The 17020-nt window shown below is 36.0% G+C and overlaps 1 protein-coding gene across 1 annotated transcript; it reads right to left on the bottom strand.

The window, feature by feature from the left end:
• Window positions 1-3708: 3708 nt before the first annotated feature.
• Window positions 3709-6344, bottom strand: LOC9327313. The gene is made up of 10 exons (XM_002891205.2): window positions 6056-6344; window positions 5921-5954; window positions 5753-5812; window positions 5435-5662; window positions 5068-5336; window positions 4876-4975; window positions 4733-4786; window positions 4553-4639; window positions 4273-4401; window positions 3709-4187 (listed from the first exon to the last, which is right to left on the bottom strand). The coding sequence occupies exons 1-10, from the start codon at window positions 6163-6165 to the stop codon at window positions 3876-3878; spliced, it is 1383 nt and encodes a 460-aa protein (XP_002891251.2). The 5' UTR covers window positions 6166-6344; the 3' UTR covers window positions 3709-3875.
• Between the last annotated feature and the right edge of the window lie 10676 nt (window positions 6345-17020).

Here is a 17020-nt window from a genome sequence, read left to right as displayed (position 1 = left end):
ATCGTGGTGTGGTGGAGCAGATCAATGGTCGAGATACTCCACCAACGTTTGAAGAATTGCGTGATAAGCTTGTTAATCGCGAAGCTGGTCTCCTTTGCTCACAACCCACTCCCGCCTTTCCTATCACTGCAAACGCTGCAACTTACAAACCAAAGTCAAATTTTCGGCCACAACAACAAACTTTTGACAATCGTCAACAATTTCCATCTTTTGGCGCTCGACCACAGTTCAATTCTCGTCCGCCTCGACCCTATTTGGGCAAGTGTCAAGCTTGTGGAGTGCAAGGACATAGCGCTCAACGATGTACTCAATTTCGCATTGTCGCTACTAATTCTTCGCCTTTTCAAGCATCTTCACCAGTTTGGCAGCCTCGTGCTCATGTTGCATCCATGTCTCCAGCGCTCGACACTCCCGCTTGGCTGCTTGATAGTGGAGCCTCTCACCACATTGCATCAGACTTGAGTAATCTCGCTTTACACTCTCCATATCAAGGGAACGAAACTATTACTCTTGGTGATGGCTCCGGACATCCAATTACTCACACTGGTTCCACCTCGCTCTCTTTACCTTCTCGTCCCATTATGTTAAACAATGTGCTTTATGCTCCTAATATTGAGAAGAATTTGATGTCCGTACGTCAAACATGTGCTGACAATGGTGTTTCGATTACCTTTGATCCTTGGTCTTATCAGGTGAAGGATCTAGCAACGGGGGCGCTTCTCAAAACCGGAAGCACTAGAGACGGGATGTATGAGTGGCTGGATTATGTTCCTTCTTCTACCAAAATTCAAGTTCTTTCTACAATAAAAACTTCAATGATCGAGTGGCATTCTCGCCTCGGTCACCCTGCTCTTGATGTTTTACATCGTATTCTATCTCAATGTTCTTTACCTTTTTCAAATAAAATTTCTTCTCCTTTGTTATGCAACTCTTGTTCCATCAATAAAAGTCATAAACTCTCATTTGGAGAAAACACTGTTTCATCTTCTAAGCCTCTTGAAGTAATTTATTCCGATGTTTGGACCTCTCCTATTTTCTCTTTTGATGGATACAAGTACTACTTGGTTCTTGTTGATCATTTTACGAGGTACACTTGGTTTTATCCTCTCAAACGCAAATCACAAGTTTTTGAAATTTTCAAATATTTTAAAGAACTTGTCGAAAATCGTTTTCAATCTCGTATTGTCACTTTTTACTCTGATAATGGGGGTGAATTTCAAGCTTTAACTCCTTTTCTATCACAACATGGTATTTCTCATCGCACTTCACCTCCTCATACTCCAGAGCATAATGGGATCTCCGAGCGCAAACATCGCCATATTGTTGAAACGGGCTTAGCCCTTTTAACTCATGCTCATATGCCTCTGGAGTATTGGTCTTTTGCTTTTGCTACAGCTGTGTACTTGATTAATCGGCTTCCTAGCTCTCCTTTGCAATTTCAGGTTCCCTTTGAGCTTCTCTTCCAAGAAAAACCAAATTACTCCAAACTTCGGGTTTTCGGGTGTTTATGTTATCCTTGGCTACGGCCATACTCTGCTCACAAACTTGATTCCAGGTCTTCTCCTTGTGTTTTTGTTGGATATTCTCTCTCTCAAAGTGCCTACCTCTGTTTTGACAGATCCTCTTCTCGTCTTTATTCTTCTCGCCATGTAGAATTTTTTGAAACCTCCTTCCCTTTCAAAGTGCCTAACTCTGTTCCTTCTTGCTCTTCTGCACCTGAAGCGGATATCATTCCTCCGGTTTCTCCTCTTCCTCCACCACTCAATCCCGTGGCTGGTGACTTCGGTGTTGATGCATCGCCTGGTAACCTAGATTCTTCATCTCCTCCGGTTATTGATTCATCATCATCGGACACTACCATAGCGATAACTCCTGGATCCTCTGCCTCAAGTACTTCTGTCGAGATTCCAGCGTCTTTTCTTCCAGCTTCAGTTCCGCTACCTACATCTTTGGATCCTCCACCCAATTCTCATCCCATCGTTACACGCTCAAAGAATCAGATCGTGAAGCCTAATCCTCGTTATGCGCTGAATGTTGTCACCACTCTTGACACTAATACTGAACCACGAACACATATCCAAGCTCTCAAAGATCCTCGATGGCGTGGTTCGATGGGTGATGAGATAAATTCTCAAGTGCAAAATAATACGTGGAATCTTGTTCCTCCGAATCCAAGTTACAACCTTGTTGGTTGTCGATGGGTGTTTCGCATTAAAAGGAAAGCTGATGGCTCTGTGGATCGCTTTAAATCTCGATTGGTTGCTAAAGGTTTTCATCAACGTCCGGGTATTGACTACTTTGAAACGTTCAGTCCCGTTGTGAAGCAACCAACCATTCGCTTGGTGCTTGGTCAGGCTGTGTCTCGCGGATGGGTTCTTCGACAAATTGATGTGAATAATGCTTTTTTGCAGGGTGAACTCTCTGAAGATGTGTATATGGCTCAGCCGCCTGGTTTTATTGATGAAGATCGACCGGATTTTGTCTGTAAACTAAACAAAGCAATCTATGGGCTCAAGCAAGCGCCACGAGCTTGGTACAATGCGCTTCGAACCTTCTTGGTTGATTGTGGTTTTTACAATTCGGTGGCTGACACTTCTCTTTTTGTTCTCCACAAACTGGGCATCTACTTGTTTGTGTTAGTTTATGTTGATGACATTGTTGTCACTGGTAATTCTGCATCTCATGTTCAAGCCTTTATTGATCTACTAGCAGCTCGTTTCTCGATCAAAGACATGGGTGAATTGAGTTATTTTCTGGGAATTGAAGTCACACACACAGAGGCTGGTCTTACTCTTACTCAAACCAAGTACATTAATGATCTTCTACATCGCACCAATATGATCTCCGCAAAACCAGTGTCAACTCCGATGGAAGAAAATCTATGTCTCTCTGCTTCTACGGGTCCTCTCCTTGATGATCCCGCTGAGTATCGTTCTGTCATTGGTAGCCTTCAATACCTACAATTTACTCGTCCAGATATTTCTTTCGCTGTCAACAGGCTCTCTCAATATATGCATCAGCCTCGCCTTGATCACTGGCTCGCGGCTAAACGTATCTTACGGTATCTTAGTGGAACCAAGTCTACGGGTCTGTTCTTCTCTGCTTCGAGTCCCTTGACTGTTCATGCTTTCTCTGACGCGGATTGGGCTGGCGACAAAGACAACTACTCTTCTACTGGTGCGTATCTTGTCTATGTTGGTCAGCATCTTGTTGCGTGGTCCTCAAAGAAACAGAAGACAGTGGCTCGTTTGTCGACTGAAGCTGAGTACAAATCTGTTGCTAACACTGCTTCTGAAGTTTTATGGGTTGTTTCTTTGCTTGCTGAGCTCGGTTTACCTCCATCTGGATCTCCTGTTATTTATTGTGATAATATGGGGGCAACGTATCTGAGTTCTAATCCTGTTTTTCATTTCGTCCGTGACTTGGTGCAATCTGGATCTCTGCGGGTTACTCATGTTTCTTCTCATGATCAGCTTGCGGATGCCCTCACAAAGCCTTTATCCCGTTCCAAATTTTCTGCATTCTGTCACAAGCTTGGTCTCGCTTCTCTCCGTCCAGCTTGAGGGGACGTATTGACTGAATTATTATTTGTATTGATTCTCTCCTTCTTGTTGTCTGTTGCTTTGACTATCTCCTCGTCTTCTTCTCTTCTTAACTGTCTCTTAGTATTCATGTCTTGTACTCTGTATAAATACCTTGCTTCTCATCAATAATAATTATCTCTTTCATAACAATTTATAATGAACACACATTGTTTTAAATCCACAATGTACACAAGTTCAGGCTCTATCATTTAGCAAAATCATGTCACAATATAAAAATCTAGATACAGACGAACCATATAGTGTCTAGGTAGAGAAGATGGTGGGTCAAATTCAAAAACTCTCTCTCACGAGTTCCGGATAGATGATATAACGGAAGTTGGAGTCATGGTTAATCCAACGAATGTATCTGTCTTGTTTTTTCTTTACAACTCGTGTCAGTGTCGTTCTTTGTGTCTCTGTTAGGCACTCTGATATGGTATTAAAGAGTTCAGCCATGTCGAGAGAAGTATCCTTTGCGTAGTTGTAAATGATCTTTGGCAATAGAATCTTTGTCTCTTTCTCAAATCGAACACTTGTTTGGATGAAACTGTCTCTTGCTTGCCTAAGTTCTTGAAAGATTCCTTCTGCTGTATAAACTCGGACCTAATAAACCATTACATTGTTTTCAAATGGTTAACTCGGTTTGTGGGGAGATCAAAAGGAGAAAGGAATTGAATCGGTATATTACCATTGGATCGGTTGATGCTCCTGTAGAGAGGGCAAAATGAAGAAGTGGTTCGGCATAATCCAACGAATAAGTGTGTCGACCGCTACTTGTCTTTGAACTCCTAGCCGGTGAAAATAACGTCCATAAACGCTGCCATGGCAGATTTCACATATTTAGAAAGTTTAAGATTTTGAGAATATGACTTCGTTCTCAAGTTTTCTTTCATTTTTGCTTTTCCAGAGGAGAGTTACTAAAAATACTATGGTTTATTTGGAAAAAAACTATTGCAAAATCAACTTACTGATGGTGAATGGCATGCATGAATGCCCAATATCGAACTCTGGACATCGTATGCGTTTATCCGCTCCCCACCGATGTTAAATGCTGCCTGGACAGGTTAAACATCTAACTGCTTAATGGCTCAAATTAATTACTGTTTTACAATGCAATTGATAGAAGAAAATTGTCAACTATCTCAAACCTTCAAGATCGTTGTGCTTGTTGTATCTTCACTAAATCCATATACTATATACGCCTGTAAGATCACACCAGTGTTATATCATAATAATAACAAAAGGAACTTGAAAATTATGGTAAGGGACTCATATTTGCTAATTTGCTTACGTGCATCACTAAAGCATTATGAATGTTTATCCAGAACGCAAGTTTCTCTTCCCTAGCCATCCTTTCGGGATCAACTTTCTCGAGCTTTTGAACCAACGATCTGCATTTTAGTCAGTTCTAAAAAGAGTAAGCTACTTTAAAATCTATGTAATGCAAGAATTCTTACACATTTTCTTTACAATGCAATCTCACCTAAAATTCTGAAGCAAGCTCTCTACCGACTTCAAATTGTCATCTTCTAGGCAAAGTTTACCGATAACAACTCCAAGTTCCTCATTAATATTTTCATTCTTTGAGTTCTTCTTGACTATTCTGCTATGTCCCTGCTTGTCTGAGAGTTTGTAGTGTACCACACAAATACTTCTCAGAATCTCTTCCGAGAGTTTATTGGGACTGAGAGTGTTAAGACCAAGAAGATCAGCCAAACTCGGGTGACCAGAGTCGGATCTTTTTATCTTGTCCTGAAAAAAACGTTTTACAATCACAAATTAATAATAAAGCAAAACAAAACACTACAACTACATCAATATATGCATATGAAAAAATTAAGATCACTCACCATCTCAGACAATGACTTGAAGCTAGACAAGACAGACTTATCAGACTCAGAAGACGCCCGGTCATTGTAAAATTTGGTCTTGTATGGAGGGAGTGGAGAATTATCTAGTGACAATGATGCAGGCAAATGATCTCCGAAAGATGATCTGTATAGCGAGAGAAGATACCGCTCTAAAAGTAAGATCTCTGTGTCAAGCTCCGCGATCTCTCCAATAAGTTCTTCGTTCGACTGCAAAATCCAGATCCTCAAAATAGATAAGCTCACATGTATGTATCATATATAAGATATGTACATGAAAACATAAAATGTGAAATTGACCTTATACACTGAGGAACTAAAGCTGCACTTCACCTTCTCAACATCCCAGAGAGGAGATTTCTTTGGATACAAACGAAAAAACCATGATTTTGAAAAAATAAATTAACTTATTCATCAAGAAATCAAATAGTAGATGAATGATGTCAAAAAATAAAAATAAGAACTTACATCAATGGCTTGAGATGGCCCATTTTGAAATGCTCTCCAAGATAATAATAATAAAAAAAAACCATAGATTAATAAACAAGATTATATTTCAATACCAATCATTAAGACTTGATTAACCTCGGTAAAGCAAAGTACCTTGGAGTACTTAGCTGAGAAGAAGATGAAGAAGAAGAAAAAGAAGAAGATGAATATCGATAATTCTTCGATGGCATTCTCTTTCTTATGAATTTTAGATCAAAACCCATAAATCTTTTTGAATATGAGATGATAAGAATAACAATGAAGATGGTGATTTTGGTGTGAGGGGAAGAGAAGAAGCTAATAAAAGGAGGAATTGAGAGAGAGATGGGAAGGTAAAAAGGACAGTGATTGGGTTTGGTATCCGAACAATACCATCACTAGGTGGAAAGGAATCTAACAGAACCACATACCAAACCACATACCAAAATCTAACAACTCGTAGTTTTTTTTAATATAAATAATAATAAATCAAGTGATCAGACAAGAGTATAATTATACCAAATCAAGACCCAATCCTAAAATTAATTTGTCAAGAAGGAGAAAAAGTAGTTTCTACAAGAATAAAAGAGGATGACCCACTCCTCCCATTAATAATCGTCAGTACCAATAATTCAATATTAGTGTAGTAGAAAAAGAAGAAAAAAAACTTATTGTATATTTATATACATACTGTAGTTTAATTTCTGTATTGGTGAAACTTCAAATGATTCCATGATATCGAAGCAAAAAGTATAAGAAGGGGTTGTTTAGCAACATATAAAATACTACCTTAGGGAACTTCATATAAAATACTACGACAAATGTAACCAAGCCAACACTTAGCCCTAGCGTGATCAAACGTTCTGTTACCATCTTTAAGTACATCCCATTCCTCTTCTTTCGAATCGACTTAATCAATTCTTCAACCTTTGATGCCTTTCCTTCCCCACAAAACCGAGAAATTAGCAAACCCGACTGGTATGCTTATATCTAGTTTTGGTCCTTTTGGTTTCCACTCTTTATATATACTAGGTGAGTTCCCGCGCTGCGCGCGGGTTTTCTTTCATAAGATTTGTTTTGACGAACACCAACAGATTCTTATTGTTCAAGTTTTTCTTGGATTATGTGGTACATCAATAAAACCTGAAATGAGAAGATTCATGAGAATGTGGATAGAGATCCACGAGAAGTTACAATTAGTGAAAAATGAGGCCCATGCTTGGACCTTAGCTCAAGTGGAGTTTATTAACGACACTCATGCTCCTATGATAGGTAGGTCAGAGGTTATAAATTCTCTGGAGTTCCGATGTTTCTTTGATGGTTCTTGGAAAGAGAGTGAAAAGTTTTTAGTAATATGATGGTTTTGTACACTACCAAATGACGATGCGCCAAGGGAGCTGCCAATCATCGACGGAGCCTGACTTCTCTGCATACATAAGGGGAAACACTCGTTTGGGTAATGAAATGCATGTTTAGCAAAAATAAACTTGAGGTAGTTTTCATTACACATTCTCTGACCTGGTGAATATGGTGTCTTTTCCAACCGAGTAGCCATCTTTTTCTACATACATGGAAGAAATTGAGAGCGACAGAGTGTTTTCTTCTGTTTCGATATCTTTAATTTCTCATCGAGCTATTGTTGAAACAAATAAATTGGCATGAAATGACTATTCTAAAACAATTTTTGTCCTATAAACCAATTTTATAGATGGTAATGTTGAGATTATATAAACTTCTAGAATTTGATGATGGAGCTTCTCTTACATACTCCTCACCTTTTGTGATATGTATAAAGATAGAAATTAGAAAGAATAACATATTCAAACCATTAGCTAATCTACTATAATATTATATATATACTCATATTTTTAGTTAAGACTCTAAAAGAATAGCAAAGAAAACCCAAACGAATAAGAGAAAACTAACAAAATAATTTTATTGACGGAAAAAACATATAATAATAAAATAAAGTTAATGTTGTAAAAATTTGTAGAAAATAAAACTTTACTAAATTAAAGATATGGAGTAATGTTAATGTTGTGCATGTTTTATGAGAGAGAGTACTAAAACAGTCTGGTTGGATGTTATGGCTCGTCAATGCTCTCATTCTTCACACTGGAACATATTAATTTAAACCTTGCACCTAAAATGAAACACCATATTTTTTTTTATCTCGAGATTCAAGTATTCAACCATTTTCTTTGTTTTAACATGCTAGACCTTACCAGTAAATTAAAATGAACTTGATTTAGATTTTCAAAAACAGAAGAAGCTTTAAAATAATTATATTTCGACAGCATCATTATAATTCCATATTTTATCTCTAATAACCTATTAAAGATGTGAAAGGAGCCTCACGAACAATACCCCTCTATAGCTTTAAGCAGCTTACGTTCATGGCATTTCCCTTCCCTCCACCATCTTTTGATTCTTAGACTCCTTAGAATAGTGAGTGACTTGCAGGGTATTGAACCATAGCTAATTCTAAAAAAACAGGATTAAAATCAAAATGTTTGACCTATTGTAATATAAAATATTAAATTGAAATTTATTTAGTTCATATTTTTGAATCGGTGCCTTTTCTGACCCTCTCAAACTCTTCTTGAATAGATTTAAAAACATCTTCGAAACAAGGCTCAAGAAACACGTACAGATACAACCTCATAAATAAATAGAGGCTCAAATTATTAAGCGGCTAGCGCTTCTGAGAACCATCATGTTTTACAATGACAACAAAACACAACAAATCAGATAACTGAGACCTCACATAATTTAAGGGCTAGTCAAAGTTAGTTTAACTACACAATAGTCAAAGTTAGTTTAAGCTAGGTGTGTTTATTTTTACAAGTGTATTTAAATGTTTCATCTGTAACCTTTGAAACATGATAATGTCTACCGGTCAGTGTTAATACAATAAGCGAGAGACCAATTTTTTTTGTTTGGTATCTACTTTATGAACATTAGCTTAGCTGAGAACTTACATTAAAAGTAGTCTATTTGGGAGGCTTTATTATTTCTCGTTGAATGTACTCGTCGTGAAAATTAACTTACTGTAAAAATGTTCGGCATTCGAAAGGAAATACATTAAACGTACAAATTTCATCCAAGCTTGGCTTTGACCTATCAAAGGAAAAAAGAAGGAAATAAAAAATCACCTTATAATTGGACCTTTTTCCATACAAAAATCCAATGATTCAGTTGCAACTTGTCCATTAATCATGCTAAAATCAAGATCTATTCCCTGAGAGACATCTTAAAATAGTTAACCGTGAATATTTAGGTTGAGATCCTGGAAAATGGCTAACGTAATCATAAAATCCAAACATGCTACACATATTTTAAATAAAAGAACCCTAGAAGTTCGTGGACACAAATGTAAGTTGTTGATTTGTAGAGAATTGAATACACTTCCCATTCTTTTTGAATATATCATGTTCTCCTACAATCCTACAGTTCACCATGGATCAATACTTGCAAAGAAAATGATATAATGTATTGGGTTTTTCTATCCAGTACATATTAGCAATTTGTGATTTTAAAGAAAACATTGAGAGGATATAATAGCTCATGCTTACTTGTTAGTTGCATTGGCATAACAATATCCCCTTCACCAAAGTGGAACCCTAAACTCCATTTTTATGGAATATGAAAAGAAAAAAAAATAGAGACCAGAGATAAAGGTGAACGAGCTTTGCCATACATTTGTGGACTGGATTCAAAATATACTATTACAATCTGAAAAGACCAACAACAATGTATCAGATGTTGACGGTGAAGGAAGAAACCCAGACTACAAACCTGGCTTTGATGGCACCAACAAAAAAAAGAAAGAAAAGCTCGTTTCGCAACCATCGCCAGAGTTCGCACCAAGTCAGTTAGTGGCTGGCCGATGATCGCCAAGACGCCAACGATTCTATATGCATTCAAAAGCAGGGAAGATCTATACGAATCGAGACCACTAAGAGGTATAACCACTGAAATTACATGTAGGCGTAGGTTGATGGAGGTGATTAAAAAAGAAATTATAACGAATTTGAATTAAATAGAAGACGAGAAAATATGAAGGCGAAGAAGTTGGAAAGATTGGCAAGTAAGATTCCGATAAAGAAGACGAAGGGGATGAATCGGATGGAAGACGAAAGAGGTAAAACTGAAATGTCATTAATTGATTCATTCAGTAAAAGTTGGAACAAATAGAGTCTAATTGAAAGAAACAGTTTACAACACGTTATCAGCACGATAACCCTAGCCGACTGAGCAAAACAAATCCTAGCCACCTTAACTACGAGAAATATCTTCTGAAACACTAGTCGATCGTGTCTCCCCTTTTCTAAGGTTTACGTTCTCCGATCACACATCACACATCATACTTACGGTTCATTCTAAAGATAAGTTTTGCTATATGCTTTATAATTATCCCCTATTGCTTATGCTTATAATCGTTCATACTTTAATTAATTATTCGATGTGCCAATTCAATTATAGCAAGGAGATTTGTTTGTTATCACTTATTCACTTATTACTTTTATTGTTTATGTTACTGTATCGTAAACATGGTCTCATTGTTATTGCTTCAGTTGTTTATTGCTTCAGTTGCTTTATTCGATGTTTGTGATTAACAAATTTATATGGTGGAAATTTACTACCCATTATTCTATTATTTGGTTTAGATGGCACGATAGTTTGAGTTTGTTTGGTAAGTGGAGATCTATGTTATATTGTTTCATTATCATGATCTATTAGAGTGTTTCTCTGTTTTGGTATTCTCTTAATTCATGACATGAATAATTTATGTTTTATAATTCGTTGGTTTGAAAAGACTTACGTAATGGATTAATTTTACTATTTATTTAATATATGTGATTGCTAATAATTATTTTGTGAAAATCTAGATGATGATCTATGATAAAGCTAATAGAAGCACAATAGTCAGACTGAGAAAACATATTCAACCGGCGAGACCGACTCATATTTCCCATCTCTCAGTCTTTGACTAGTCGCTCTTTCGACTCCTTTTTCCGATGCCATCTTCTTCATGATTCTATTTACCACCGCCATAATTGAGATAAGTATCACTTATTATTAAGATAAGTAAGATCGATTGATTCATTATAAAAGAGTCAATCGCCACATGCTCTATAACTAATTCAATTTGATTATTATTTTATAGCAACGCATGCTTTAGAATTTGTCATCTCATGCTTCGTTATTAAGATTTTTTTTTTTACTTTAATTGTTTGGACTGGTAAATCGTCGGTTTCAATTGGTTTAGTAATTAAATCATTGTTTTATTGTCACATGCCATGTTTCCATGAGCAAAATTTTGAGTTTCTCAGGAATCAGGATTATATATATTGAGATTTTGTAGAGGTTCCAACCAGCTAAGAGACATAACTGTTTCCAATCTCCGTATCAGATCTCGGGTCTCTGTTTCAGTTCTCCAATTAAGATAAGTGCTATTTATTTATTATGCTTTATATACATGATCCAATTAAAATTTGATAAGATAAAATTTGCATGAAAATTGGCACATGTGATTTGATTTATGATTTTTGTTTGGATAATTAATTGAGAAGTGAGTGAATGGAAAGATGTTTAATGGCATGCTAGATTGAATGTTTTAATATAAACTCTAGGTTAAACCGAAAGTAAACCGAAACCCTAAATCCTAGCTTAAACCGGTTTAATAAACCCCTAAGTCACAGGTTAAGATCAAGTGTCCCATAAATAGAAAGTTCTATATAAGGAAAGTTTCCAGAAATATAAAGTTTCGCAAAATAGCAAGTTTCCCAAAATAAAAGGTTCCCTAAAATAGCAAGTTTCCCAAAATAAAAGGTTTCCTAAAATAGCAAGTTTCCCAAAATGGAAAGTTACCAAAATAGGAAACCCCTTCATAAGGAAATATTCCAAAACCCTAAAGTACATAATTGTTTAGGATTTCTTCCTAGATGAGAAATAGAAAGTTTCCATAAAAGGAAAGTTCCATAAAAGGAAAGTTCCATATAAGGAAAGTTTCCATAAATAGAAAGTTCCATACATAAAACCGAAATCCTAGCAAAAATCCTAGTACTATAAATCGCGGATGCTAAAACCCTAAAACTTAACCGCGAAATCCTAATATCCTAATCTAGTATGATCCGATTGTTTGGTTGTTGCATACTAGATCAATCTTCTAGGGTTGATTTCATCCATATATATATAACATGATTGTTTAGAAAACACCTGCTGAAGACAAGAATGGCTCGGTCTTAAATACCGCATGACTTGGTCTAACCGATTACATGAGTTCTCATTTAACTCTATATATTATAGATATCAGAAATCAACTATTATGAATACACAGCACTCAATGCCTCTGGTGACTATTATTTAAAATGGGCTTTGGACACTGAGATTGTCCTAAAGGAAAAAGGGCTTGGTGAATCTATTATGGAAGGAAACAATGTCACCGGAAGAGAAAGATATAAGGCGATTACTAACATACGCCATCACCTCAATGAGAGTCTCAAAATCAGTACCTCACTATTAAGAATCCTCTGGACCTCAAGACAGAGTTGAAAAAAAAAAAAAAAAAATACAAAAAAAAAATCAATATAACCACCAAAGAACGGTGTTATTACCCAAAAGCCCGATTCGATTGAAAGAATCTCAGATTCCAGGAATTCAAATCCATAAATGAGTATAACTCAGCACTAATTAAAATAGTGTCAATACTGAGATTCCGTGGTGAGGAAGTTACTGAGAATGACTTGCTAGAGAAAGCATTCTCGACCTTTCACACAAACAATATATTGCCTCAGCAACAATATCGTGAAAAAGGTTTTTACCACATATGCAAGTCTAAACTCTTGTTTTGCTACTTGCTGAGCAAAACAATGAGTTATAAATAATGAAATGAGACCTCCTGGTCCTACCCCATTATCAGAAGCCCATTGGGCTGAAGAGCCTAAAGAGTCTAAAGAGACTAAAGAGTCTAACCACGTCCAAAGAGATAAGTATCATGGCCACAGTCATGATAAATGGAATGGACGTGGTAGAAGTGGCAATTATAATTTATATGATCAAGGAAACTATTCATATGGTTAAGGCCGCCGACCTGACTTTGGTCGTAATCGAGGTAGAGGCCACGGTATACCCAAACCACAACACTCAAATAAACTTGTTTGCCACTGATGAGGAATGGGGAAACCATTGGACTAAGACGTGCATGAAACCTAAGCATCTCGTTGATCTCTATCAAGAGAGTTTGAAAAGAATCTAGAAGTTCATTTAGTTCATCACGATGGTGAAGAAGATTTCGACCATGAGATAGATGACTATGAGAATTCAATAAACGAAATATCTAAAGACATGGTTCATTAGCCAAATTGCGGGTATAGCTAAATTTAGTGAAGGCTAAGGGCAGGCCCATGGCAGGCCCATATTCCCAAGGGCACGCATCCTTAGATGCTTCATATTCACCCAGCTCAAAGGGGCTTATTGAGTTTCAAAGAAATGGTTTCCACATTGAAACTAAGGGTGAAGGGAACAAAGGATTCCCACATATTACTAAGAGCACCCAAGACCATGAGAAGGTCTTAGAGACTCTACCTGCGTCATAGACCTTTACTATGCCGAGGTCAATATGATAGAGGCTAATACAGTAAACAAAATGGTTTACTGTGAATTTCACTAATGGCATGACCGGCTTGGCCAGCCTGGTTCTAACATGATGCGTAAAGCTGATATTAAAATCAAAAGGGCACACTCCTTAAGGACCTCACGTGTGTAGCATGTACACAAGGGAAACTCATACTAAGGCCATCACCAGTCAAAGCAACTAGAAACTTGGTGTTTGCTAGATTGCAGGCCCAGACCATAAGTCTGTGAGCCCACATACTTAAGACTATATGTCTAGATAATGCTGGTAAATTATGTCCCAAGCGTTTTATGGCTACAGTATATCCATGAGGGGGAGAGTAGTATACCCCGTGGCACATGTCCATACTTGAACTCACAGTAGCTGCTTGGGGACACGCAATATTACATGCAACAAGAGCTTATACGCATCAGGCCATTCTAGTGAGCATAGATATTCACCATCCCAACTACTCACAGGTCAGGAGCCAGATATGTCCCATCTAAAGACATTTGGGTGTGTCACCTATTTACCCATAGCACCACCACAGAGAGCAAATGATGGGACCTCAAAAGGGGATGAGAATATACGTTAAAAATGATTCTCCCACCATCATTAAGTATCTCGAGCCAAAGGCCAGATACAAGGATTGTCATCTCAATGAATCCGTTTTCCCAACACTAGGTGGAGAGACTAACAAGCTGGTCAAAGAACTTACATGGAATCAAACATCCTTCACATGGCAAGATCCTCGGACTCCATCAGAGATCCAAAAGACTATATATCTGCAAAAGCTAGCTAAAACAGTTGCCAAGATTCTTATAATGACCCAAAGAGAGTAACAAAATCGTACATACCAGCTTGTAATGCACCAGTACGTATTGATGTTCACAAGGAACACAATCAAGTTGCTACAGAGGCTACAACATGTAAGAAACGTGGTAGACCCAAAAGGTTCCAAAGACAAGAACCCTTAGAAATCAAAGAAAGGTGCAAGGGAAAACGAGAAGGTTCAAAAAACCATAGACATGGCCGGCTAATAGACATAACCCTAAGGTACCAATCAATGAGGTTTGGGACGCCAAACCTCAGGTGATGAGGAGATGAAGAAATTTGGTCTGAATAATCCATTTCTAACGATGAAAAGGAACCTCGGTGTAGCCGGAGACTTGGTCGGGAACAACATGTTGTAATTTGGACGGCGAATAATGGATGACCAGTGCTTCGATACGCAACGACACTGAGCTATAGACTTCACCGGCAATTTCGACAAGATATTGATGACGAGATCAACAGAAATCTGATCAAAGAGCGAATTATCGCCGGAGACGTGCTGCTTCCGTTTTGTCATGGCGATGGACTAGAAACCCTAGATTGTGACCAAACTGTTCTTTCAGTAAAGTAATTATTAGGAGTTTAGGACTAGATAAGTAGATATATGTTAATCGACATATTTCAGTAATTAAACCTCATTCTATAGATTGGGCTTTTTCTGGCCCATACCTACTCACTAATTATAGGCCTCATCATGCCTAAATACACACCGATAGAGCTAATTTCGTTGGTAAACATAGTTTTTGATTTTTATTGTATTATCTTACCGGATCATAACCATACCACAAATTTATAGAATTGTTTTTTTTTTTCTCATACATTATATTGATATTATTATAAATAGATAAATGTGGATATGATAACCCATCACTTACATGTCTTATAGATGATGTTTATCTTGTTGTAACTTGAGCTCAAAGTTGTTTGGGCTCAAAGTCACTCTACTATATATATGTAATCGTTAGTGAGCAAAGTTAATAACAAGACAGAAGAAAGAAGAGATTTTATTTGCTCTCCTTCTCTCTACGTTCCTTTCTTCTTTCTTAATTATTTCTAGTCTTATTATGGTTTTCAAAGTTAGTAACTCATAGGATTGTGTCACGTGTCAAGTCTATTGATCAGATTTTGACATGAGTTAGAAAAGTGTTAACTTTTTTTTTCCTTTAAAGAAATAGAAAAACTAAAAAAGCAAACAAATTTATATATACTAATTTATATATCTATATCTAAAAAAACTTATTTTTCTTAACCAAAGTTTTTTTTAACAAATTTGTTTTTACATGTGTTATTGGTCAATTAAATTTAGCATATATTAATTTAAAAAAAAAACATTTAGTGTGGATAATAACTAATTAAAAGGTCATTGAAGTTTAAAATAACAATATAACTTATTTAACATTAATTTAATTGGATAAAATTGTATGTATCATTGTAATATAGCGTTTTCATTTGTCAAATTAAAATATATAAAAAAATAAAACAAATTAATGAGCTTATGAGAATAATATTTTTGAATACTTATGTTTTATTCTAAGAATTTTAACGCATTCTACGATGGAGGGGTTGCATCCTTTGATGTGTTACCGTAAGCTTATACTTATGTTTTATTTTAAGAATTTTAAAGCATGTAGTCATAAGTGAAAACATAATTTTTTTTGAGAAAAATAGCTTATAGGATTGACTTTTCAATTACTATTGAGAAGTTAGTATATTTTTATTTCTTAATTTTAACTCATTTAAAATTAGTTTACATGAGGTAAAATTAACTTACGAGATTAGGCCATATGTAAAAAATATATTTTAAACAATGTTTGTTTTTCAAATATTTTTGTGCATTTCTGTTTTTTTTTTATTAATTATATTTTGTTAATTGTTAATTATTTTTAATATCAACTAAGATACAAATTTGATATGATTTTTTTTTCCGGCAAATCAAATTATATTATACCATAAAGAGAGTTTTTCATGATACATGAACCACTCAAATACAACCATTGACACAAATAAATGAAATTGAACACAATTTCGATGAAGGAGTGGAAATGACTATGCATTTTTCCGGTTTGATCGTTATAAATGGTAGGCTATGCCTTTTTTTTTGTCAACAAAAAAAAAAAAAAGGCATAGCCTACCATTTATAACGATCAAACCGGAAAAAGGCTATGCCTTCTTTACGAACAAATAAAAAGCTATGTCTTTTCCGGATAGATCGTTATATATGGTAGGCTATGCCTCTTTTACGATAAAATAAATGACTATTCTTTTTCCGGATCGATCGTCATATATGGTAGATTTTACCTTCCTAACGATCAAATGAAAATTTATATTTTTTCCGGATTGATCGATATATATATATATATATATATATGGTAGGCTATGCCTCCTTCTCTATGATCAAACGAAAGCTATGCCTATTGAATTCTTAATGGAAGGCGATGCCTCCTGAATTCTTGTACAAAAAGGCTTTGGTCTCTATATTATTAATTTTATGAATTTATATGTTTAATTATTTTTATTTATTTTATTCGTAAAGAATAAATATATGTGTTATAAATGCATTTCCCGCCAAAAACGTGGTTATGCATATTCCTACCAAAAACATGGTTCTCCATTTTTCCGCCAAACATGTGATTCCGTGTTTTTCCATC

Source organism: Arabidopsis lyrata (genome assembly GCF_000004255.2).
Source record: "Arabidopsis lyrata subsp. lyrata unplaced genomic scaffold ARALYscaffold_1, whole genome shotgun sequence".
NCBI lineage: Eukaryota > Viridiplantae > Streptophyta > Magnoliopsida > Brassicales > Brassicaceae > Arabidopsis > Arabidopsis lyrata.
This window is presented reverse-complemented; position numbering and strand designations above follow the sequence as displayed.